Below are 27,242 nucleotides of genomic sequence, written 5' to 3' on the forward strand. Positions count from 1 at the left end.
CTCCACCAAAACAAAACATGTTCAATTCTTTTATCATTAACAACAACAACAAAAATGTGTTTCTTAGATCTACGCCTCTCTCCATCTACTTCTTACTTATGCTTCACAGTAAGTTTTCAAACACTGGTCAATACTCATATACTATTTTCTCATCTCCCATTCACTCTTCAATCTATTATAATTTGATTTCTACCCCATTTATTAAATATATGTCTTGTTAATGTCTTCTCAATAACAAAATCCAGCAGAAACTTTTCTATCTTTATTTTACATAATCACTTTAAGTTTTAGAATGTTAGCCATTTTTTTCTCCTTAAAAATATCTCCCTGGGCTTTCCAAAGACCAATCTTCTTGTTCTTTTCCTACCTTCCCTGCAGTTTTTGAATTCTAAATCTAATTATACTGGTGAAGCATATTATGTTTCAAGAGTTCCCCACTAATGGGTGGTGTTGCTCAGTGACTGAGCGTCAACCCATGAACCAAGAAGTTGTGGTTCCATTCCTGATCAGGGAACATGCCCGGATTGCAGGCTCAATCCATAGTAGGAGCATGCAGGAGGCACCCTATCAATGATTCTCTCTCATTATTGTTTCATTCTCTCGCTCCCTCTCACTTCCTCTCTGAAAGCAATAAAAACATATTTTTAAAAAAGAGAGTTCCCCACTACCTATAGCATAAAGTTCAAACACTTAAGCATGGCATATAAGACCATTCATGGTCTGGTTCCTTCTTATTCTTCTGTGCTCATTTCCTTTCACCCTATCCACACCAAATCACCTGCAGCTCATCCCAACATACAAACTTTCTCATGCCTTTGTACATATGGTTCCCTGTACCTCACAGAAAGCCCATTCCTCCCTCTCCCACAACCCCTCATTATCTAGCTACTCAGATTGTGTATAGTTTTTTCCTTCCCTCACATCTTTAGGCCTAATTAACCACTAACTCCTCTTTAATTCCAGAGTTTTTCTCAATCTTCTGATATAAAGCTTTTTCATTATAGTTTAGCTGTTGACCTGTCTTTATACTAAAACTGTGAGCTCCTCGAGGACACACATTTTCTTATCTTTGTAGCTCTAGTGCTGTCTCACAGATAGAAGGCAATATTTGTTGAATTAATGCATGAAATCATCAGCATTTAGGCTTACCATAGAGAGGAACTGAAAAATCCAATAATAATTATGCTGAAATAACAGCAGTGGAATTTTACTGAAGGCAGAAAAAAGAAAAAAAAAAGTCAGCCTGGAGACAGAAACAAATTTTTGAAATTTCTCATAGAAAAGTAAAATGAGTCATAGAAAAAGAATGATGAGCAACCATATTAGCTACAAATATTAACCCATACTTTTCTTATCCCAAAATCTTACCCATTCTGATCTTAGAATCAAACACACTAGTCAGGAAGCTTCTGGTAAGTGAGATGTGCAGCTACCTCTAGCGAAACCTCGCACATGCCCCGCACGCTAGCTTCTCTAACATTTCTCTGTTACTGTATCACAAAAACACTGACCTTCAAGAAAAGAGAGTACCTGCTATATGCCAGATACTAAGCTAAGTATTATTTCCTTATACATAAATGTTTATTTGCAAATGTGTGTGTGTATATTACATTTTTAAATTTTTATAAAAGTCTTTGTGAATTGAGTATTACTACTCCCACCCTGGCTGGGTAGCTCAGTTGGTTAGAGCATAGTCTGAATATGCCAAGGTTGTAGGTTCCATCTCTGGTCAGGGCACATACAAGAACCAACCAATGAATGCATCAATAAGTGGAATAACAAATTGATGTTTCTCTGTTTGTCTGTCTGTCTGTTTCTCTCTGTCTCTTCCTCTCTAAAAATCAACTTAAAGAATTTTAATTAAAAAAAGAGCCCTGGTCAGAGTAGCTTCATCCTGTGCATCGAAAGGTTGCTGGTTCGATTCCTGGTCAGGGCACATACCTGGGTTGTGGGTTCAATCCCTAGTTGCACATACAGAAGGCAACTGATCCATGTCTGTCTGTCTGTCTGTCTGTCTGTCTTTCTCTCTCTCTCTCTAAACATGTCCTCGGGTGAAAAATATTTTTTGTTAAAGGTATTACTACTCCCATTTTATAGATGAGAACTATTCAATGTCACACAGTTGTTAAGCAGGCCAAATTTAAACCAGTCTTCTAACAAAAAGTACAATCCTCTTTCCTCTCAAAGCAGCAACTATATGAAGGTATGACTTAAAAGTTTCCAGTCTAGCCCTAACTGGTTTGGCTCGGTGGATAGAACATCGGCCTGCGGACTCAAGGGTCCCAGGTTCGATTCCGGTCAAGGGCATGTGCCTTGGTTGCGGGCACATCCCCAGTAGGGAGTGTGTAGGAGGCAGCTGATAGATGTTTCTCTCTCATGGATGTTCCTGGCTCTCTATCCCTCTCCCTTCCTCTCTGTAAAAAATCAATAAAATATGTTTAAAAAAAAAAAAGTTTCCAGTCTTTCAGAGACCCCTCACATAATGTAAGGCTAACTATAAGGTAGCCCTCTATGGCAGATGTTGTAGAATATTCAAAATTAAGATACAACCTTCATCAAGATCATTCTCTGCTAATAAGGATCCTCTCTCTTTTATCTGTACTTCCAATTCCTCACATCAAATCACAAGAGAGTTAGTGAATTTATTCTCAAATGTATAGAATCTGTGGTAAATTAATGACCCTCCAAAAATGTCCACATCCCAATCCCTGGAACCTGTGAATGTTACATAACATGGCAAAAGAAACTTTGCAGATGTAATTAAGAATATTAAGATGAAAAGATTATCTTGAAGTATCCAAGGGAGCCAAAGAAATCACAAAGATCCTTATAAGAGTGAGGCAGAAATTTCAGAGGCTAAAAAGGAAATAGCACAACAGAAGCAGAGAAGAAATGGCAGAGGCAGAGAGAGAGAGAGAGAGAGAGAGAGAGAGAGATTGATTGATTGATTTAGGATGCACGACTACTGGCTATGAAATGGACTGAGGGCTCAGAAGCCAAGGAATGAAGGCAACTTCTAGGAGGAAAGGGCAAGAAAACAGATTTCTCTTTTAGAGCATCCAAAAGGAATACAGCTTGCTGAACTTTTGACATCCAACTGCAAAAAATAAATTTGTGTTGTTTTAAGCCACCAAGTTTAGGGTAATTGGTTATGGCAGCAATAAGAAACTAATACATAGTTTCTACTTATCAATGCCCTGAAAGAGGTAGCTCCAAGTTTATCTTTCTTAAGATTAATTTTTTTCAAACTTTAGTATATACTCATAAATCTTTTCAAATGTAATTTTTTTAACATTGCTTTTACTATTTAATAACAAATCTAGGGGGGAAATAGCCCATAATCCCATCATCAAATCAATGTTTTCATTTGATCATATTCCGATTTTTTTCCTTTACCAAATTCTATCCTATATAATAAAAGCCTAATAATGCTAAGTGTCCGGTTGACCAGTTGCCCATTCAACCAATCAAAGTGTAATATGCTAATGACACGCTAAGGCCACTGAACTGCTCACTATGATGTACACTCACCACCAGGGGGCAGAGAGTTGACCAGTTGACCAGTCGCTATGAAATGCACTGACCAACAGGGGGCAGATGTTCCAACCAGTAGGTTAGCTTGCTGGTAGGGTCCGACCTATCGGGACTGAGCGAGACTGAGTGAGACGGACCGGACGTGCCCTGGAGCCCTCCCTCGGTCCCTCCCCAGCTCGCCAACCTCCCATCTCTCCCCTGCCCCGATTGTGCACCAATAGGGTCCCTTGGCTTGGCCTGTGCCCTCTCTCAATCCAGGACCCCTCAGGGGATGTCAGAGAGCAGTTTTCGCCTGATGCCACAGGCCAGGCAGAGGGACCCCACTGGGGCACAAATTCGTGCACCACGCCTCTAGTTTTTACATATTTGTAGTAGTATCAAGGAATGGATTTTATAACCTACATTGGGCGCCCGATGCACGAAATTCGTGCACCGGGAGGGGGGGGTCCCTCAGCCCAGCCTGCCCCCTCTCACATACTGGGAGCCCTCAAGGGATGTCCTACTGATGGCTTAGGCCCACTCCCTGCTCCCCTTGGGGAGCGGCCTAAGCCGCAGTCTGGCCTCCCTTTGTGGGAAGTGACCAGGCTGATCAGGGGAAGGCGCCAGCCCCATCACCCCGCTGCTGCAGCCACTGCCAGTCACCACAGCCACCAAGGTATGTTCATCAACACGGACTCCAGTCCCTTCACCATGAAAAAATGACAACTTTCTTTAGGCATTTTCAAGATGTGTCTTTCACAGGATATGACATTTCTTTATTTTTTTTTTTATCCTCACCTGAGGATATGTTTCCATTGATTTTTAGAGAATGTGGAAGAGAAAGGGAAAGAGAGAAACATCAAAGTGAGAGGAACACTTTGATTGGTTGCCTCCTGCATGAGCCCTGACCTGGGCCCCGGCCAGCGAGAAGCCTGCAACTTAGGTATATGCCCTTGATCAGAATCAACCCAGACCCTGCGGTGGGCAGGCCGAGGCTCTATCCACTGAGCCAAACTGGCTAGGGCAGGATATGACATTTCTTAGCCCTCCAGCAGCAGACCTTTGTTTTTTTCTCCAGGAGTGAGGTGGAAAAACCCTACATCACCTTCTTGGATTTTTATTACCCAAATTACTAAGAATATTACCAGTGGCATACAGGGAGCTTAGCCAATGAGCGGTCAGAAAAGGTGTTTCCTCTGTAGTTCACACTGATCCCCAGCTCGGCCCCTGCCCAGGCCTAAGGCCTCTGGCCTGGAGTTAGGCCTGAACAGGGAACCCCCAGCCCACTCTGATCGCCTACCCAGGCCTAAGGCCTCTGGCTGGGCATTAGGCCAGGGCAGGGGACCCCCAGCCCACTCCAATCGCAGGCTCCACCCCTGCCCAGGCCAGAAGGGTATTAGGCCTGGGCAGGGAAGCCCCAGTCTGCTCCGATCGGCGGCTCTGCACCTGCCCAGGCCTCAAGCCTCTAGCCAAGCCTTAAGCCTGGGCAGGAGCCCCCTTGGCTCTGATTGCAGGCTCAGGCCCTGCCCAGGAGCCCTCTGGCTCAGACCCTTCCTAGGATGCTCAGGGTCCACACGGGGCCTACCTCAGAGTGACCTGGGTGCCTTATGATGTTTCCCGGACCCTGGCCACTGGTGCCTGGTATGCAAATTAACTGCCATCTTAGTTGGGTTAATTTGCATATTTGTTCCTGATTGGCTGGTGGGTGTAGCAGAGATACGGTCAATTTGCATATTTCTCTTTTATTAGCTTCGATTTTTACTAGTTACATTCCATGAGTCTTTTTTTCATTTTGCTTCATTTTTTTCTGAGATCCTCTCACCCCTCTCCTTCCCAACTTCAGGTAAGCATCCTTTGCTGCTCCTGCAACATTTCAAAACCCCTCTTGCCCTGAGATCTTTGTAACTGCTGTTCACTCTATCTGTAGTACCCTTCATTCAACTATCCCCACACCCTTCATTACATTTCTACTCAAAATGTCACCTTAAGAGAAGATATTTGCAATATATGTTACAGACAAGGGCTGATATCCAGAACCCGTAACTCCTAAAAAACCATAAGAAAAAACAACAGAAAATCCAGCTGAAAAATGGACAAAAGACATGAAAAGGCATTTCATAAAAGAAGATAACCAAATGGCCAACACATGAAAAAATGAGACAGCTGATCAATTATTCTCTTTCATCATTGATATTTCCATCTCTCTCTCCCTTCCCCTTCTTCTCTAAAATCAATAAAAATATTTTTTAAAAAAAGGAAAGATGATCAAGTATTATTAGGAATAAGGAAATGCAAATGAACTTAAACTACAATGAGATCATTACACATTTATGAGATTTGAAAAAATGTAAATGTCTGACAATACCTAGGGTTATTGCAGATGTAGAATAACTCATACTAGTATACTATTATGGTGGCAAGTAGTTTGGCATTCTCTAGAAAGGCTGAGATATACATGTTCTAGAATCTAAATACACGGAATTCTGAATCCTAAATATACCCTACAGAAATGCATTGATGTGAAAACAGGGGACATGTGATAAATGTTCATAGCAGCACTATCCGTAATAGCCAAAACAGAAACTACTCAAATATCTATCAATAGTAGAAATTATGCTGGGGGTGGGAGCAGGTGGAGAGAGATCAACAGGGGAAAAAGGAGACACATGCAATTTTTCAACAATAAAGAATTTAAATTTAAAAAATAGTAGAAATTAGCCGAAACCGGTTTGGCTCAGTGGATAGAGCTTCGGCCTGCGGACTGAAAGGTCCCAGGTTCGATTCCGGTCAGGGGCATGTACCTGGGTTGCGGGCACATCCCCAGTGGGAGATGTGCAGGAGGCGGCTGATCGATGTTTCTCTCCCATCGATGTTTCTAACTCTCTATCTCTCTTTCCCTTCCTCTCTGTAAAAAATCAATAAAATATATTTTAAAAAAATAGTAGAAATTAACTGTGATATACAATGAAATACCATATACTAACAAAAAAAAGAACCTACAATATGTGAAAACAGTATAGATGACTCAACATAATGCTGAATAAAACCATAATAAAAGAATATATGTGTTATAATTCCATATATATGAAATCCAAAACCAGGCAAAACTAAAATATATCATTTAGGAATACAACTCTAAAGAAAAACACGATAGCCCTGGCCAGTTGGTTGGAGCATCATTCTGTATACTGAAAGGTTGCACATTTGATCCCGTTCAGAGCACATACCGGGTCAGGGTGCACATAGGAGGCAACCGATTGATGTTTCTCTCCCACATCGATGTTTATCTTTCTCTCTCTCAAATCAGTAAGAACATATCCTCGTGTGAGGATTAAAAAAAATAAACAAAACAATATTGCATCTATATGCTTTTACATGTTGATACTTTTATTTCTACAGAACAGATTTCCAGAAGAGGACCTTTACTATATAGTATTGCAAAACTTTCCGAAATGGCTGTAGCAATTCACATTTCCACTATTCAAAACCTAACTGATGAATCTTTTGCTTTTTTATGTTTTTATTGATTTTTTTTTATTTATTTTTTTTTAGAGAGAGAGAGAGCAAGGGAGAGGAATAGAGAGATAGAAACATCGATGACAGAGGAAAATCATCAATCAGCCCTGACCTGGAATAGAACCAGAGACCTCTTTGTTCCTGGGTCGACACTCAACAACTGAGCCACACCAGCCGGGCATAACTCATGAATCTTAAGAGTTAATTTTTTTATAATTTATGTCCACTGGCTTGCAAAAGGGATGAGGCAGCTTACACATCTAGAAACTTAATATGACCTTAGTAACTAATACCCTGGGCACAGTCAGGGTCCCACTGCAATCTCTCCCACACCTTGAGGAACTCAGTACCTGATTTACTACCATCTGCTGTAGATTTCAAAACTGGAAACAGTAAAAGCCAGTCACTTTTCCTCTCCTAGGAAAGCCTAAGAGAAAAAGAACCCCTCCAAAAGGAGAAAGCCTGAGCCATTTCACCTCTGCCTCATTTTGATTTTACAGACTATATGATCCAAATCTGTCCTTCCTCCTTAAATTTCATCTCTTGGCTTATAACACCACCATCTCCCAAGCCAGAACTAAAACTCATTCTAGATTCTTTCTCTTTCATTTTTTTCAGGATCATCTCTAAGTTCCATCAATTCTACTTTTTAAACAACTCTCCTATTCATTCTCACTGCTACTACCTTAATTTGGGCTTTTTTAGGGAGGGGGGAGAGGTTTTATATTTCCATTTACTTTTTAAAAAATGATTAGAAGATTAAGCAAAAATAAAACCTCTGGTTATAAATATTAAGTACATATGAATGCCCAACTATGGATCAGTAGTTAAGACTGGCTAATACATTGTCTCTGTTGCTTAAACAAAATTAAAATTACAGTGGAAATCTCCATGAGTCCACCTGAATTTTGTGCATGGGGTCCGCCCACCCATATTTTTTTTTAACCTTAGGCTTCTATAACATTTTTCATCTCTACTGAAATAGCCTCCTAACCAGCAGTTTCCCTTCTTTAATCTTTTTCTCCTCCAATCTATTTTTCACTTTGGAACCAACAAATCTTTACCCTACTTGAAACCAATCAGTCAGTGGCTTCCCAAACTACCCACAGGATAAAATCCAACCTTTAAGTGTAGCATTCAGGGCCTTTCATGATTTGGCCCTCAACTATCTCTCCAGACTCATGTACCACCACTTCCCATCACACACATTATGTTTCAACAAAACTGAACTACTTACAGTTCCCAAAATATACCAAGGTACTTCAACAATTCTGCATTTAACCAGGCTGTTACCATAGGGAATACTAAAAAATATTGTTTAGTCAACTGACTAGCATCTCTCTAAATTAGGGTTGGCATATTCAGTTAAATTTGAATATCAGATAAACAAATAATTTTTTAGTATAAATATGTCCCAAATGTTGTATGCGACATATTACATGTATTCTATCTAGCAACTCTACTCTAAATGCTCATGGTCGATCCCTAGGAATCAAAGGAGAGGCCCAGGTCAGTCTCAGTCACATAGATAGGATAGCTGCTCTTATAGTTCATGACTACTAGGAGAAAGATTAAACCCAAAGTCCTGAACTAATGTCCTGCAAACAGGGTCTGAACCACCTGACTGCCCTTTTAAAACTAAGCAGACTTATTTCTAAAAGTCAAAACATGTTATACCCTCTATGGCAGCTAAGTATGACAAAATAAAAAACACTGCTATGAGTATTCTCAGCTTATTTTCTTTACTCCTTTTTTTCCTGGTCCTTATCATACAGATCAGAGTAATTAAACCAGCAAAGGAGAGCATCTAAAGCAGCGGTTCTCAACCTGTGAGTCGCGACCCCTGAAAATACATCCTGGATATCAGATCTTTACATTACGATTCATAACAGTAGCAAAATTAGTTATGAAGTAGCAACGAAAATAATGTTATGGTTGGGGGTCACCACAACATGAGGAACTGTATTAAGGGGTCGCGGCATTAGGAAGGTTGAGACCGACTGAAAGGGAAACAGGTACTCCTGGAAGAGAAACTAGTAAGTTTGAGAAGAAAGGAAAGAAACAAAAAGAATGAAACTGTATAGGTTATTGTGAGAGAGTTTGTGAGAGATACAATTTTGGATTTAACCATGCAAAGATACTGATCAAAAATGGAGAAATCAGCCCTAGCCTGTCTGGCTCAGTGGATAGAGTGTCAGCCTGTTGACCTAAGGGTGTCGGGTTCAAGTCTGGTCAAGGGCATATACCTCAGCTGCAGGCTCGATGCCAGGCCCTGGTTGGGGCTAGTGTGGGAGGCAACCAATTGATGTGTCTCTCTCACATCGATGTTTCTCTCTCTCTGTCTTTCTCCCCCACCCTTCCACTCTCTCTAAAAATCAATGGAGCCCTGACCGGTTTGGCTCAGTGGATGGAGCGTCGGCCCGTGGACTGAAGGGTCCTGGGTTTGATTCCGGTCAGGGGCATGTATCTTGGCTGTGGGTACATCTCCAGTGGGGGGTGTGCAGGAGGCGGCTGATCGATGTTTCTCTCTCATCAATGTTTCTAACTCTCTGTCCCTCTCCCTTCCTCTCTGAAAAATCAATAAAATATATTTTTTTAAAAAATAAATAAAAAATAAAAATCAATGGAAAAATATCCTCGGGTGAGGATTAACAAAACAAAAAAAAAAGGAAAAATCAGATTTTAACTAGTATTGCAATATGGGATGAATGTTAATACCCTTTAGCATTTTTGAAGGCTGGAATAAAGATTTAAATTGCTTTTCAATTTAATTTAAATTTTAGGCTGGTTCTTACTCTGAATGGAAGACTAGAGATATGTCACAAAGCATCCTAGCTTAATAGTAATGAAAATAATAGTAACAACAGATACCTGCTCTAAGTATCTTACACGTACTAACTCATAATTTTCACAATAACCCTACGATGGGATTAATATTCTTCCCCCTGCTACACAGGTCAAAGCTAGAAGTATACAGGGCTAAATTGCAAATCCAAGTAACCTGAGTCTAACAGTGAGCAACACTTCCCTATTTTATAGTATTGTCTATCCTCAAGCACTTAAGCATTACACTATTAAGCAAAAACACATAATCATAATTTAGTTACTCTAAAATACCAAAAACTTTGCCCTAGCTGGTTTGGCTCAGTAGATAAAAGTGTCGGCCTGTGGACTAAAGGGTCCCGGGTTCGATTCTGGTCAAAGGCACTTGCCCAGGGTTGCGGACTCGATCCCCAGCAGAGGGCATGCAGGAGGCAGCTGATCAATGATCTCTCTCATCATTGATGTTTCTATCTCTATCTCCCTCTCCCTCTCTGAAATCAATAAAAATATTTTTAAAAACCCACCAAAAAAAAGTTTATACATTTAAAAAATAAAATACTAACAACTATAACACATAAAGTAAAATGAAACATGTATGCATGCCATGGCTTCCTTCACTTTAATTTCTTCTCCCCTTCATAGCCCACCATGGAAACTAAGAACGTTAAGATAATTTCTTTTTCAAAGTTACTTTTGAAAGTAAATTATAGTACAGTATAGTATCTATATATATAAAGGCTAATATGCTAAGTGTCCCTCCTACCATCCAACAGGTCGCTATGACGCGCACTGACCACCAGGGGGCAGACGCTCAATGCAGGAGCTGCCATGACACACACTGGCCAGCACCATGGACCTGGCGCTGACAAACTAACACTCACCTTCTCCCAAGTGGGATACAGACCCCACCACCACCCCTGAGCGAATCCCACCAAATCACAGCCAATGCTGCCAAGACCCCATGACACAAAATGCGGCCTCCAGCCTAGCCTGGAAATGGTCACTGTGGGCTCCAGGTAATGACATCACATAGCAACGCCCAGCTTCCTCTCCCTAGCGACTAGCCTCCCTGCAGTTTCTTCAGCCCAGGAACACAGGCGGAAACATTTTACACTTTAACCAAATGTCGGTGAAGCATTTTCACGTGCCTCATCTCATTTGATCCTCACAGAAGTCCTGGAGTAGGTAGGTAGAAGACTTGGTGGAATCCTCTTTTCTTTTCATTAGCCGGAAAATAGAGATTTATAAAGCTTAGAGACTTGACCCGACTGAAAGGAAGTAAAAAATGGTGGACCTTGAAAATGACTTCCGGTTTTCTCACTGTGCAGAATATAGTCAAACACTGCTGCAGTTAAATATTTTCCCTTTGTTCTCCTGTGTGATCTACAATAATAATCTGCTTCATGTTGATATTTACTGCTGTGTTGCTAACAATTACCTGAAAGAGAAGTTGGGATGCTTCACTAGGCTGGAAAAAGTTTAGCTAAATCAGAAAGCAGGTCTAATTAAGCAAGTTTATTCTATATCTATAAAAGGCTAAGTTGACTCGTGCATGCGCAATACATATAAAGCTCTCGCTGGCACCAATCGCACGTGTGTTTCTATCTGTCATTGTCAATGGTGAATTTGGTTGGCACTTCTATTATAGAGAAAGGGTGAATAGCTATATTAAAATATTTCTTCTAATTAATTTCCTTTCAATGTGCACGAATTCGTGCACCGGGCCACTGGTCTAAATATCAGCAGCAGCATAAGCAAAAGGTTGGAGTTGTGACAAAGCAGGGTATATTCAGAGGATAGCAAGGAGTTGGGCTACAAGAGAAATGAGAAGAGAGGATAAGTAATTAAGTTGGAAATGTAAGTTGGTGCCATATTACTAAAGGTCACATATGCCAAGTTTAAGAAAATGATCTCTTGCCCTGACCAGTTTGGTTCAGTGGATAAAGCGTCGGCCTGCGGACTGAAGGGTTCCAGGTTCGATTCAGGTCAAAGGCATGTACCTTGGTTGAGGGCACATCCCCAGTAGGGGGTGTGCAGGAGGCAGCTCATTGATGTTTCTCTATCATTGATGTTTCTAACTCTCTATCCCTCTCCCTTCCTCTCTGTAAAAAATCAATAAAATTTATTTTTTTAAAAAAGAATACGATCTCTTCAAAGATGTATAAAAATAGAGAGCTGATTATTTCTAAGTAGAGTGGTAAGACAATGAAAATAACATTTCAGTATAATTAAATCTGACTGAAGAATTCAGGATAAACTTTCGGGGGAGGGGAAAAAGAAATTAGAAACAGAGCAACCAGTTAGGAGGTACTGGTTAAGAACCTGGGCATTAGCAGTCAGAAAGACCTCCTCTGCTACTTGCTAGCTGTGAAGCATTGAATAAGTTACTAATCATATCTAAGTCTGTTTCCTGTCTGTAAAGTAGGATAATAATAATGCCTACTTCATAAGGTTGTTATGTGGCTAAAAGAAATAGTACATATAAAAGCATTTACTATACTGCTTGGTCTAAAAAATATTCAACAAGTGTTAGCAGCTATTACCATCATTACAAATTATTTTAAATGTGAGGTGCTATGGATCTGGTGCTGCAGAACTGGGCAAGGGCATCAGAAACTAAAAAGAAAGGATGACTTGGAATGACATTTCCATAGATTCGTGAGATGCTATAACTAGAAAAGGCCCCAAAAAACTCTTCTAAAAGCAAAATGGTCGCAGTTTAAATGTCAGGGATAAAGAAAAGAATGAGACTAGAGAGCTCAAAAGATTTGTCTACAAAAGTAGCCAAAGAGACAGATGTGGAATGATTATATGATATCAATATGCTTTTAAAACACAAGCTATGCCCTAGCTGGTTTGGCTCAGTGGATAGAGCATTGGCCTGCAGACTGAAGGGTCCCAGGTTCGATTCCAGCCAAGGGCAAATGCCTGGGTTGCGGGCTCGATCCCTAGTAGGGGACCTGCTGGAGGCAGCCGATCACTGATTCTTATTATTGATGTTTCTCTCTCTCTCCCCCTCTCCCTTTCTCTAAAGAAATATATTTTTTTAAAAAACATAAGCTACAATGGAATTGCGTACATACCATGTACCAAACACCATGCTAGATATAGTACATCTAATCCCCAGAACAATTCTGAAAGGTAGGTATTAGCTCAATTTTACAAAAGAGAAAACAGATGCTCAGAGAAGCTAAGTACTAACCATATAACCTTGGGCAGGGTAAGAAGCAAAGCCAGATTTGAAATCCATATCACCTGTTTCCAAAGCTTGTGTTCTTTCTATTAACACTCAATTTGAATCCCCCTTTAATATCAATAAAAATTATGATATCACAGACATATTTGTAATTATTTTTCTACCTATCTCATTAAATATGGTGACCATAAACATGTCCAATCTCTTCTACGTTATAAGAAAAATATAAAGGCATTCAGCATACAAACAATAATGAAAATAAATTTTAAAAGCATTATGCAATGGAGAATCACCATACCTTCATGAAACATAGTTGGTTATACTATAAACTGTAATATATTCAATAAAAGCACTAATCTTTTTCAATAAAATGCAAAATGGCATCGCTTTTACATCATTTGATTATATTAACACTAGAGGCCCGGTGCACAAAATTCAAGCATGAGTAGGGTCCCTAGACCTGGCCAGCGATCAGGGCTGATCAGGTTCCCCACCTCCCCACCTCCTCCTTCCCTCGCTGCCCACGCCCCACCACCACATGGTTCCACCACATGGTTCCACCACCGCATAGTTTCACCACTGCATGGTTCCGCCTCCCCTCCACCTCCACTCCCCTTCCCCCTCACCACCCGCACACCACCACCACCACCACCACCACCACCACGTGGTTCCCCTGGCCTCCCCGACTCCTCCTTCCCTCACTCCCTCAGAACCTCGCAGCTGCCGCTGGATACCCGCCATGTTCCGCACCGCCTTCTGGTGATCAGCGCACGTCATAGCAAGAGATCGAATTTCTGTTCTCCTGGTCGAACTCCCATGGGGACACTAGATTTGTCCATACTACAATATCATTAAAAACTGACACCTGCTCTAACCGGTTTGGCTCAGTGGATAGAACGTCGGCCTGCGGACTGAAAGGTCCTGGATTCGATTCCGGTCGAGGGCATGTACCTTGGTTGCGGGCACATCCCCAGTAGGGGGTGTGCAGGAGGCAGCTCATTGATGTTTCTCTCTCATTGATGTTTCTAACTCTCTATCCTTCTCCCTTCCTCTCTGTAAAAAATCAATAAAATATATATTAAAAAAAAAAACAAAACTGACACCTTCCCTGGCTGGTTTGCTTAGTGGTTAGAGTGTCTGCCCTCGAACCAAAGCATATCAGGTTTGATTCCCAGTCAAGGGTTGCAGGTTCCCCACCCCGTAGGGGCGCATGCGGGAGGCAACCAATCAATGTTTCTCTCTCTCACCCCCTCTTTACTCCCTTCCACTCTCTCTAGAAATCAATAGAAAAAAAAATCCTCGGGTGAGGATTGAGAAAATAAAATAAAACTGACACCTAGCTTATAAAAGAAATATCTTACCACACATAGGAGAAGCATTTATGTAAGATGAAACCCACCCAATGTTCAGAGTTATAAAGAATAATTCAACCACAGAAATAGAATGCCCAATCTCTTAACAATAAGGACCATAGGGTGGCAGGTGACCTATTTCTTCAATGTGTTTCTCCGCAGATCTTTTCCCCAACCACAGGACCAGTGTAGCAGTTTCTCCATCAGAATGTTAATCTAAATTTTACTAGGATGAAAATACCAAGTATTAGGGTAAGTTAATTTCCTGAAACAATCTTTTCATCTGATTTCAAAAAAGTCAGAAGACACTTCACTAGGTTGGCCATCAAATTGTATAGTCAGGTAACTTCTGGACTAGTAGTTCTAAACCCTTTCTGAGGGTCCAAGGGGTCAAAAATACTTTCATAGTATTACTAAGTCATGATTTGTCTTTTGCACTCTTATTCTTTCACAACTGTACAGTGGAGCTTTCCAGAAGCTATGAACTGTGATATCTTAACAGACTAAATACAGGAGCAGACATGGAAATTTTGACGTCTTCTATTATGTCAGACATTAAAGTTATTTGTAAAAAAAAATAAAACAATGCCACTCATCACTTTTTTCGAAAATATAGTTTTTGCCTGGCCAGCATGGCTCAACAGTTAAGCATCGACCTATGAAACAGGAGATCACAGTTAGATTCCTGGTCAGGGCACAACAGGTAGGAGGCAACCAATCAATGATTCTCTCTCATCATTAATGTTCCTCTCTCTCTCCCTCTCCCTTTCTCTCTAAAATCAACAAAAATATTTTTTTAAAAGAAAATATAGTTTTTTATTGAAAAAGTTATGTTACATGTTGACATGTAATACTTTACTATTTATGAATTAAATATTTTTAATTCATTTTTATTCTAATTCAGTAAATTTCAATAGATATAACTCAAATAGAAGGTCTTTGGGATCCTCAATAATTTTTTTAATATCTTTTTATTGCTCTCAATAATTTTTAAGAGTATAAAACAAGTAGCCGGTTTGGCTCAGTAGAGCATCAGCCTGTGGACTGAAGGTTCCCGGGTTCGATTCTAGTCAAGGGCACATGCCTGGGTTGCAGGCTCGATCCCCAGTGAGGGGTATGCAGGAGGTATCCGATCAATGATTCTTTCTCATCATTGATGTTTCTATCTCTCTCTCCCTCTCCCTTCCTCTCTGAAATCAATTAAAAAAAATTTTTTTTAAGTACTGAGACCAAAAAAATTGAGAATCACTTTATAGCCCTTTCTATATTTATGCTTTGCCAAACAATTAAAGCATTTAATTTTCTAATTACTACTGAAGAGATGTTGCTTCCCTAAAGATAATTTCAGAAATTTGTCTTGATCAGAACAAAAAAGGTCCACAGACAACCTTAAAAAAAATTGTATCCACTAATTTAAAAAAGAAATCATTGATTACATCTTCCCAAAATAAAAACAGTAACAATGTCAAAACTAAAGTACTAGCTAGTAGACCACTATCTACAAGCTTTGGACATGAAAAGGGCTAGAAGAGAGGGTGATGTCTTCTAACAGAAGGGGTCAGGGAACATACATCCTGGTAAAGAAGGCATCTAACCTGGGCCCCAAGCATTTATAAAATCTCAACCAGTAACCATTGGGAATGAAAGGCATCCCAGAAAAAGGAAAAAAACCATACATTCAAGAACAGCAAATACAAAATAGCTTCCATAGAACTTATGATGGACTCCAGTAGGAGAATAGACATGAAAATTAGGTTGGAAGCAAAAATAGAGGGACTTCTATGACAGGATAAGCAATCTGGAGCTTTAGTCAGTAGGCAAAGCCCTTTGGTAATTTTTTAAAGTCATTGGAAGATTTACCATTGGAAGGTAAATTATCAGATGATACTTTAATGATACTGTGGACTGGACAGAATAGAAACAGGGGACAACAATTAGTACACTATCACACCAATCCAGGCAGGAAATAATAAGAGCTTGATCTGGGTGAGGAGCTAGCTAGGAAAAAGTCAGATACAGGACATGCTACAACCTCTTCACTAATAATTTACTTAGTTTAAACGTTTCAAAATTTAATTTATTACACAAAACAAGGTTGATGTTCACATTACTTCCAGTAAAAACCATTCACTTCATAGGCAGTTCAGCATATTCAAGTGTGCTTCCTTTTTAAAAAGCTGTTAGAAATAACTAACAATATTCTACATTAAGAAATTTGTCTTGATCAGAACAAAAGAAGTAATAAAGAACAACATATGCATATAACTCCAAAGTTTACTGCCATGGAATACACAAAGTTTGGATCAGAATTTTCTATATAACCCCATAAGACCCATATCACTACATAATTATAATAGTCCAACTATTCTTAAAATCATTTTTTGACAACTCAACTAAACTTGGCCAATATTCTTCTACTAGGCCCATATTTTTCAAACATTAGTGCCTTCTTCATTTTCTCCCCTCCTCCCCATTCACTTCTCCACCCAACAAAATCCCTTTGTATGTCTGTAAGACAAGACACAGTATGATTCTAAGGCAGTTTGAATATATAATTCTTATAATAACAGAAATCTAAAATTAGTCATCTTACTTTTTACAAGAGAGGAACCAATGATGTACTTAATTTCCATTCAGATGAATGACAAATGCATCTAACAGAAATGATGCGTTATCATTAGGGGGGAACAAAGGGGGAAATACACACAATAGATGGGTGGCAAATCTTACAAACTTTATGAAACACTGAAAGGCTGCATCTGGATTGCAGTCACAATTATAAAAGCAAATAATGAAGGCTCCAAATTGAAGGGAAAAGGAAAAAATTCCAAGCGATCATTAAGAGTGAAAAAGGTTGATTCAATATTAGTAAATTTTTAATATAGCATAATTTAACACTCTGTGACTAATTGGGGGGAAAAACAAAGAGGATAATTCACTGTTCACAAGGACACAGGAAATAATTTCTGCATACATTCTATAAGGCAGTTATACTTCACTACACTTGCATGGTCGCAAATCCTTTCAAACGTTTCCAAAAATACATAGGCTTATAATAATTGAGGTTCCCCAATGACACAAATTACTCTGTAGGTATAACTATAACACATTTCTAAAAGACATAACGAATTCATGCTCAACAAAAACTGGAAGCCACAAAGGCCCTCTACTTATTCAAAATCATTACATAAAGCACTGTCCATAATTGCAAACCCGGTTTGAAAATCTGACAGCTAATAATTCTAAAATGGGGTAGATTTTAAAGAAAAAAAATTACCCAACTTTTCCATTTTCCCTTCCTTTTCCTTTCCTACCTGATACACAAAATGTCTGTAAGGGTCTCAGACAAAGCTCTAAAGTAGAAATACAGTATATGTATACTTTATATGTCTCCGAACCTATCACATATATGTACACATCACATATATTCACACAAGAAAGGTTCTTCCTTTTTTAATGTAAGAATTGAGGTTACATCAAACCCTATCCCATAAATTAAGTTAAATCACCACAAATTAAAGAGTAATAAAATATGCACGTAGATCTCTCTGAGCGACTATATCCGAAGAAGAAAAACCTCAGACTAAGGCCATGACTGAATAAAAAAACGCCCAATCCCTGAAAATCACTAACCAGCGTTTGGTTTCTTTAAGAGAAAAGGGGGGGAGGGGTCGTAAAATGAATAATCACACTGGCAAGCCAGTTTCAGAAGTTAACGAAGGTAAAACAACGAACCAAATGAGACAAACGTAAGAAATGACAAGCTTTAAAGAATTCCCCCAAAAGGGGAAGACTGACTTCAAGACTGGGATATAATGCATCCTTTGCAAGTAGAAGAATCTTTAATTGAAAAAGAAAGAGGCGGGGGGAGCAGCGGAGGGGGGGGGGGGCCAAAAACCAGAACGACACGCAAAGGCAAAAAAAGTAAAAAAGAAAAATTAAAAAAAAAAAAAAAGGCCGGTCTCCCCTCCCACCCCCACTCCGACCCCCACCCCCACCCTCGCAGGACAATAGGATCAGGGTCCTAACTGCAAACTTTGACCGTGTAAACCAGCAGCAGTTTTACTGCAGCTCAAACTGCAAAACCTGCCCCACATCCCAAAGCTAGCGCACCCAGCAATAATCCTGCCCTGCATACATCACCGAGACCTTGTGAAACACACATCAGACCCATCACAACATTCTTTGTTTCTCCCAAGTACCTGGAGGATCCATTTCAATATAAAATATCAGTTCTGTCGAATAGGGCATCATCACCTCCCTCCAGTCTGCGTCATCGCGGTCCATACTCCACACCGTATTGTACATCGCGCTGTCAGGAGCAGGTCGTCAAGAAATATATAGAAAGCATATATTTTTTTTTAATCTGATACTTCAAAATATATATATATATATATATTTGTAAAAGTCCCACCCGGAAATGTACTTCAGGGTTTCCAATGGCCGGTATTAAGTCCAGGCAACTACCGGTACGAGGACGAGGTCCTCCACCTCCCTCCTCTGCCGAACCCAGCAAAATGCCCCCGAACTTTCAATCGACGGGCTCTGCTCCCCGGGAGGTGCAAAGAGGCTGGGCGGAGGGGGGGCCGGAAGGCAAAGGTGTTCACAAGCGGCTCCCCAAAAATCCCTTCTACACAGTCGCTCTTCCAAGAGGAGAGCTCCCACCGCCTCCAAATCTTCCCGCGGAAGAAGCCACTTTTGTGTCCTTCAGTAAATGAAGACGAAAGAAAAGAAGAAAAAGGAAAAAAAAAAGGGACGCGCTGGGAGCAAGGTGGAGAAGTGACAAAGGAAGGCATAAAAAGGGGGCTGGGGAGTGCATTCAAGTTTCGGGGTCCGCACTGGTCTGCAGAGCGCGTTGCCCTCAGGGGCCGGACTCGGGCTCCGTTGGTTCGGGCTCCGACCCAAGCTGCTGCAGCCTCGGGCGTGGGGCCCGTTGGTTGGAGAGTTCAGTGAGCTCCGTCCGGCCCAGGGCTCCCGCCGGCTGCCAGGAGGCCCGCCAGCGCCCGCTGCCCTCACGCTCTGCTCTGGACTCCAGTCACTAGTTTCATTTTAACAGCGCGGAGGGGGACACCCTTCCCCGCCTCCATGCTCCCCCGCTGAGGCGCCACCCAACCGCTCCGGGCAGGGGGCGGCCAGCACTTCCACTGCCCCTCCCACTCCACCCAGCCTGGATAGACCGGGGAATTCTGTGAGGCGCCTGAGGAAACCCTCTGAAACTATCTTCCATCTCCGCTTTCAACTCTCCCCCGTGCTCTCGGGGCCTCCGCTCCTTCACCACCCACCCACGCTCCCCCCCGGCCTCGGTCAGAATGGTACGGCCCGGGCGCTGGCCGCACGCCAGGAGCCGGTGCCCCGAGCACGCGAGCGGGCGGGGGGAGGAGCCAGGGGGGAAGAGCGGCTGGAGCGGCCCGGGATTGGCTGGTCGCGGTTGCTCGAGCCCAGAGCCTGCGTCTTTTGTCTGCCTCGCTCCAGCGGAGGAGCGGGAGACGGCTGCGCGCCCCGAGCGGACCAATCAGAAGCCAGCCGGTGCCGGCCGGTGAGGCAGCGATTGGTCCGAGCTCAGTTACTAAGCGGGACAAAGGCAGAAGGGGGGAAGAAAAGGCGAGGATGGGGGGAAAAAAAAGAAAAAGAAAGCGCAAACGGCGGTTACTGACAGGCTAGGCGAGCGCTCCGGGCTCAGGCTGCCCGGAGACAGGCGAGGCTCCCGCTGAGGCTCGGTGCACCCGGGCGAGTGGAGAGAAGGGGAGGACCGGGACTGGCGGCGGGGGAGGGGAGCGGGCCGATGGGGCGCTTGCTGTCACTTGGTGGGACGCGCGCGCTTCCTGTCCGTAGGAGGTCCCGGGCAGAGCCCCTCCTCGCAGACCTCACCCCCTGGGCCAAGTTGTCGGATACACCAAAGGCCCCCAAGCCCCCTTGCAGGACCGTTACCGCTCAGTAAGAGGATGTGCCGTGGCCCCCGGCCACCTCCCCGGCGGCTCCCTGAGCCTAGTCCCGGCTTCTACCCGGGCAGTTGGGCATTTCTTCCGGGGGGGCATTTCTTAGTTTCTCTGCGCTTCCCACCTAAGGACTTTTGAACCCAAAGGTAACTCCCACACTTGAAGTAGTGGGACGCCGCAGCGGGCCCCCTCCGCTGGAGTGCTCAAGCCAGAAAAGAAAAGAAAAAATAAATGTGTGTGTGATTTCTGAGATAAATCACAGGGGTTGGTATCCCTAGCCAAAAGGCTCTGTTCTGTTTCTCTGACAGACCCTCTCCCGCATCCACCCAGTCTCTCCTCCACCCCACCCCAAGCCTAAAACTGTGTTAGACTTCAGAATGAAAATGCTGAATAGGTATGTGCATTTCAGAAACATCTGATTCACTTGCTGGGGAACAATGAATAGTCAGAGCAGATTTGTGTCTGTGGGAAGGTTGTGCCTGGAATTGCCGTTCTGCGGACCCTACAATAGAGTCTTGGGAGGCCAAAAACTGCTCCGTTTCCTCTCTGCGCGGGAGCAACAAAGCCTATTGTGTTTGGGTTGACAACCTGACTCAAGCCCTAGCAAAACCTCCGACCTTGAGTCAAGCCTGTGGAAGAGTTGCCACCTTCCACCTCTACCCCCTAAAGTGGTCCTGTCTTCCTTCAAAGGTGCTCTGAGTTGGGACAGTTCCTGGGAGCAGATGCTCAAAATGTGTGAGGCCTGGGTATAGAGTCATGGATTAAAAAGAGCCACTAGAATGAGTGGACAGGGTTGAGCTGAAAAAAAAAAACAAAACACACACACATACACACACATTAGGATTCTTATATGCTTGCTTTCTTGCATTTCTAAAATCCAAATGTAATTCAGAAGCCAGGTCAACTTTGTGACAGGGCACATTCTTAATGTGAATGTTCTGAGCCCTTCTTCTAGGTAGAAGATGCTGGAAAGTCAACTCTAATTTGTGGTTTGGCTTCCCAGCAGTCTCTTTACTTCTCTATCTGGGAGCCAGAAGTACTCACAGTTGATAACTCAAAAGGCAGAACAATCAGTCAAGGGCAAGTCGGTTTATTTTTGTTCACCGGTGTCCCTGTGCATTCCCAAACAAAATGAAGGTGAAGAGAGGAAGTGTGGAAAAAATAATGGCTTTCAGATTTCTAGAGCATCACTTAGGGGCGGGGTTTCCATTTCTAATACACAGAGCAACCGCCCAGGCCTTTCCCACAGCGAAGGCTTTGGGAGATGTAATAAAGAAGCAGCACAGCATATAACCTGGTTGGTGCTCAAGACTGGCACATGGAATAACACTGTGATCCGACCTTGCCACCTAAAATTGTATTGACCCAACTGTCCAACAAATAAACCTTTGAATAAAAAAACCTCCAAAGAATAACATTGATGCAAGAGGCGATGATGAGTCAAGGGGAAGCACACTCGCTTCCTTCCAATGGGCTTGAACCCCTGCCCTGCCGTGGTGGGAAGTGCCTGTCACATGATGCTGGCCTTTCTTTCTTTCAGTTGAGAAATAGAAGTGAGGTTCTGACTGTTTGTCACCAAATCGCCTCAGGCTCTTTGGCAAAGGTATTAGCTCTGGTGTCCTGGACCATTTCCATCCTGGAGAATTATATTTGGCCTGGGTGTGGATTAAATTCAGCTCTAAGAGCTCAAACTCCTGGATCACAACCTGCTACTTTGGAGTTGTTTTCTTTTTCCCTTTTGCCTCTCTCCTTTCTTTTTTCCATAAAAGTAGTCTTTGGTAAATCACAAAATCTGTCTGTATTTATATATCGGTGAAATCGGATATTGCTTTCAGATTTATGCAAGCTTCTTAGTTTATTATGAAACACTCAGAGAATGAAAATGCCACTTAAGTACTTAGAATTAATAGTTTCTTTCTATACCTCCAAATGGATAGGGTTGTCCTTCACTTTTCACCCTGGTATGGTCTTGCTATGAAACTGTTCCAATAAGATCCATTGCTCCCTCTTTATTTCAGAGATGGATGAAATATTTCTTCTGTGAACTGAATATAGGGTATGATCTCAGAGCTCTCTGCGCCAACAGAATCAGCCTGGAGCTCAGCCAAAAGTTCTTCGTGATTAAAGGTGTCATCTGAGCACACAATATTTTTTAAAAAGCCTTGCAAAATGGAAACATACTTTTATTATATTTTAAGGTCACTAGCTTTAACCCCAGGACTGACTTAACCTTTGGGGAAGGATCACTGGCCTCAATCCCCCTCTTATCCTCTTTCCTTGACCACTTGTCTTGTGTTAAGACCAAGTCCATGCAGCTAAATAAACTCAACAAATGACATTCCAAGAAAACTCTACAAATTATCAGTTGCAGATTTCAGAACCTCCCCAGTCTTGTAAGGTAGAGGTATATCAAGTTTTGATGGAAAAGTTTGCCTTTAGGATGTAAAAAGAGCAATGCTGGTGGATCTTCAAGAAAGACCTCTCACCTGAGAATTGATTGTTATCTCTTGAAATAGCAGTGTCTAAAGTCATGATTTTCCCATTTTTCCAGAATGGTATACCTTTTACTTGGCATTTGCAATATTTCTTTTACATCACCTCTACTTATTTCTTGGAACTTGCAAAACCATAATAAGATTCATCAGGTCAGCCCAAGGCACTGGAAAATTATGACATGAGATAAATGAGTGGTCTTCATAGAAGTGTCATTCCTCCAGATGCTGCGAAATTCCTGGGCTTATGGACACTGTTTGCGGGCTTCCTCAGACCCATCAGCAAATGATGTAGATCTGCTCTGCCTCGCTCTCTCCTCTTCGGGTTCTCCTTTAGCTTTAAAGTTTAAAGGGTCACAAAAAAAAGCAAGTCTCTCCCTCTAGCCCAGCGGTTCTCAACCTGTGGGTCGCGACCCCTTTGGGGGTCGAACGACCCTTTCACAGGGGTCGCCTAAGACCATCGGAAAACACATATATAATGCCATATGGTTTTTGTGATTAATCACTATGCTTTAATTATGTTCAATTTGTAACAATGAAAATACATCCTGCATATCAGATATTTATATTACAATTCATAACAACAGCAAAATTACAGTTATGAAGTAGCAACGAAAATAATGTTATGGTTGGGGGTCACCACAACATGAGGAACTGTATTAAAGGGTCGAGACATTAGGAAGGTTGAGAACCACTGCTCTAGCCTAACATGCCCTGCCCCCTATTTTTGGTGTTTGCCCTTCCAGCAACACAGGGGTCACCTGGATGGTATCTATGCCACTGCTGCAAACTCCCCCTCCATTGAGGCAACAGCTTTCAGCTTGGCTCTCACCAGGAGAGAGAAAGCAAATGAGATCCAAATGACAGGAACAATAGTCCAGGCTGTTTCACAAGGGCAGAGCACAAACAGGGCAGGCAGCTGGTGAGCTCTGTTACCTCATTTAATCTCCATCACCCTGAGGAGGGAGGTTGTATTTTTATTCTCATTTTACAGATGAGGCCATTGAGACCCAGAGCAGTGAGGAGACTTGTTCAACGTCACGCAGGCACTTCGTAGCAGAGCCAGGATTGGAGTCCCAGTTCCAGTCAGCCAGTTCGGTGCCTTTCCCACTACACCACACAGCTGGCCTCTCCTCTTCATTCACTTAGCAAATGTTTATTTAATGCTTCCAAACACTGGGGATGCTCAAATGAATAAGACAGAGCGCCTAACGTTGAGTTCAGAGCCCTCAGAGGAGGCTGACAAAGGAATAAATAATCCCAGGCATGTGATAAACGCTATAATAATGAAACTGACAAAGTGCTGTGTGACCCCCCAAAACAGTGGTACTCTCTGCCCACATGCAGGTGAGTAAGGCTCCCTAGAGGAGGTGGCATTTGGGCTGCCCCAAACTTGTATGCACCTGCTTTAAATATGTGGCCTCTTCTCCAATCCATATGATTAGCTCCAAGCCTGAAAAACTGTTATTGAAAGCTGACCCAAAGATCGGGTTTCCAACGAGTTCCTCATCACCTTTAATCAGACTACCACCTCTTCCTCACCATCTCTGTGCCTTCGCTCCTCCAGTCCATCCTCTACACAGAGTGATGGCTCTAAATTAAAAATCTTAGCATGGCACTCCCTTGCACAAACCCTGCAGTAATTCCTTTTCCCTTAGGATAAGTTTAAGTCTCCTAGCCTGGCATTCAAGGCTTTGAGGATCTAGCCCCTGCCTATCTCGCCAGTCTCTTCTTACACAGTTCTTTTTGTCACTCCTAAGACTACCTATACTGAAGCACTACAATTCTCAGAACAGAAAATTTCTCCTCCATACAACACACTCCCCAATAAAGTGGCAAACTCGCATTTGTGTGCAGCTGATCTCCCGGATTGTGCTCATGCAGCCCCCTGGGTTGGCCTCTACACAACCCTTGACACACAATGTTCAAAGTGTCTGTTTCTGGGTCTATCTCTCCCCCACCACTCGTGGAGTTCCTCATGGATGGAGGGCTGTGTACCCAAATCATCAGTGCCCAGCGCCAGGCCTGACACACAGTGGGGGTGTGAGTGTTCTTTGAGTGAATAAACAAAAGTTGTAAGAAGAAACTAAACTCTCCAAGAAGGTTCTAGGGCAGTGGTCGGCAAACTGTGGCTCGGCAAACCCGGCTCTCGAGCCACAAGCGGCTCTTTGGCCCCTGCAGTGTGGCTCTTCCACAAAATACCGGCTCTTCCACAAAATACCGACTTCTGCGCATGGGCCATGAAGTTTCAATCGCACTGTACGTGCTCGCCCGCACGTGGTATTTTGTGGAAGGGCCACACTGAAGGGGCCAAAGAGCCGCATGTGGCTTGCGAGCCACGGTTTGCTGACCACGGTCTAGGGCAGTGATGGCGAACCTTTTGAGCTCTGTGTGTCAACATTTTGAAAACCCCTAACTTAACTCTTGTGCCGTGTCATATATAGAAATTTTTTTGATATTTGAAACCATAGTAAAACAAAGAGTTACATTTTTGATATTTATTTTATATATTTAAATGTCGTTTAACAAAGAAAAATCAACCAAAAAAATGAGTTCGCGTGTCATAGGTTCGCCATCACTGGTCTAGGGCAGTCAAAGTTCAGGTTACCTTGATAATAGTTTCTGTAGTTCCTCAGCTGACTCCCATTTATTTAAAAGCACAAAAAGAAAATTTCAAAACTATACAGTTTTTAGTTACAGAACTGTGACGGGCAGACAGTGACCCTTCTTTCCTACTGGCTGCCTCTAGGGTCTTTACCACAGACAGTTCCGCTGCCCTTTTATTTTATCAGCTGTGATTGTTTGCAAAATTCCAAGCAGCTTGTAGGAAATTCAGGAAAACTCACCAGCAAGAAGAGAAGCTGGTTTCATTTTCCAGCCCAGCTCATTTCTGAAATGTAACACCATATAGGGCTTTGAAGTATGCTCGCTTCCTGTAGTCATTATTTCAATAATTTGGAACAATTTGTAGTTCATGCCTCCTTTCTGGAATGTAATCATCCTGTAATTCCACAGATATCAAATCTAAATATTGCCTAACATGTTTCATTGCTAGAGGGCAAAATCAGTCTAGTTCCCGTATTGGAAAATTTTGGTTTAAAAAATAAAAACAAAATCAGTAGCATTATTCTTCACTTCTATGAACAATAAAATTGTAAGTATCCTCTATAAATATTTTATAAAACCTATGTATTAAACCGAAGGCCTCCGCAGATACCTTTCTGCAGGGTCATCATCCTTGAAATCTGGGAAAATGTTGAAACCTTTAGGGCTCAAAGATCACCATTTGAATAAGAAAGGTATAAGCATGGAATGTAAAGGCCTGGTCACTTATGTCTTTAACTCTGAGAATTTGAAAAATGATATATAGCCACAGTAACACTCTTTTAATTCAAGAGTAGAAACTACCTGTGTTCTGCTCATCTTATATTTCTTGCAAAGGACGTGCTCAGTGAAGATTACTATTATTCCCCAAACTTTTATTTCTTCCCTCTTAGTACCAATGAATGAATTTCTAAATTATGTAATATTAGGGCCAAGGAAAGGCATACAAGGTACTGGGAATATAGGTTCAAAAGCAGCATATCCTACATAATAAAGAGCTAATGTGCTAATTAGACCAAACAGCAGAATGACCTTCCAGACAACCTTCCAGATGAAGCCGGGGCTGCGAGGGCTGAGCCCCTTGCACAAACCTCATGCATTGGGCCTCTAGTTTTCATATAATAAACAAAAATGAAAACTGGTCATTACATAAAATATGAAATATGATAGTTGTGTTTAAAGTAGATATATTAAATGTTAAAGGTAGAAGGGGAGAGCAGTCCAAAATGAAAAAGGCTCTGATTTCAGTTCAATTCAGTGAACCCCTTCCACAGGCTAGAATAGCTAGATCTTATGCTGAATGTTCATTAAAACTATTTCTGTCTTTGATGAGCCAACCATCTAGTAGGAGAGACTCGTGTGAACAAGCAATAACAGTTTAGCTGCCCTCTGGGCTTTTAAACTCTCCTTGAGACCATAAGATAAGGGCAATATAGCACCCTTTATTTACCCATCTTTCCTCCAATAGCTTTATTCTGTTTCTTAACCTTTTCCTAACCTTGACTGCTGACTCTTAACTTCATACTCCTCCAGATTCTGTTCTTGCAGCATTGATTTCTGGCTGCATTTCCTAACCACAACTTTAATTTGTCCCTTGTCTTCTTTTTCAGGATAATGAAGGAAATTAGCCCCGTACCCTATCCTGACATAGGACCTTGTTGGTTGGTGGGTTTTTTCTAAGTTCTCCCAGTACCCTGCAAACAAGAAACAGACAATAAATTCCCAGGAATTGCTCCCTCTCTGGAATCTCAACTTTAATAGATGACACTCTCTGACCTTCCCCCACTTTTTTTATTTTTGGCCAAGTGAT

At 42.1% G+C, this 27,242-nt stretch overlaps 1 protein-coding gene across 1 annotated transcript in view; it reads right to left on the reverse strand.

Annotated features, from left to right (window-relative positions):
• The window catches only part of LOC308515252 (phosphatidylinositol 3-kinase regulatory subunit gamma), an 84,330-nt gene extending 65,554 nt beyond the window's left edge, over positions 1-18,776 (reverse strand). Inside the window, exon 1 of the mRNA XM_081085864.1 lies at positions 18,603-18,776. Within this exon, the coding sequence (XP_080941990.1) occupies positions 18,603-18,708 (106 nt within the window). The 5' untranslated portion in view covers positions 18,709-18,776. The remainder of the gene's footprint in view (positions 1-18,602) is intronic.
• Positions 18,777-27,242: the final 8,466 nt, after the last annotated feature.

The sequence above is a fragment of the Myotis nattereri genome (genome assembly GCF_964212035.1).
Source record: "Myotis nattereri genome assembly, chromosome: 3".
NCBI lineage: Eukaryota > Metazoa > Chordata > Mammalia > Chiroptera > Vespertilionidae > Myotis > Myotis nattereri.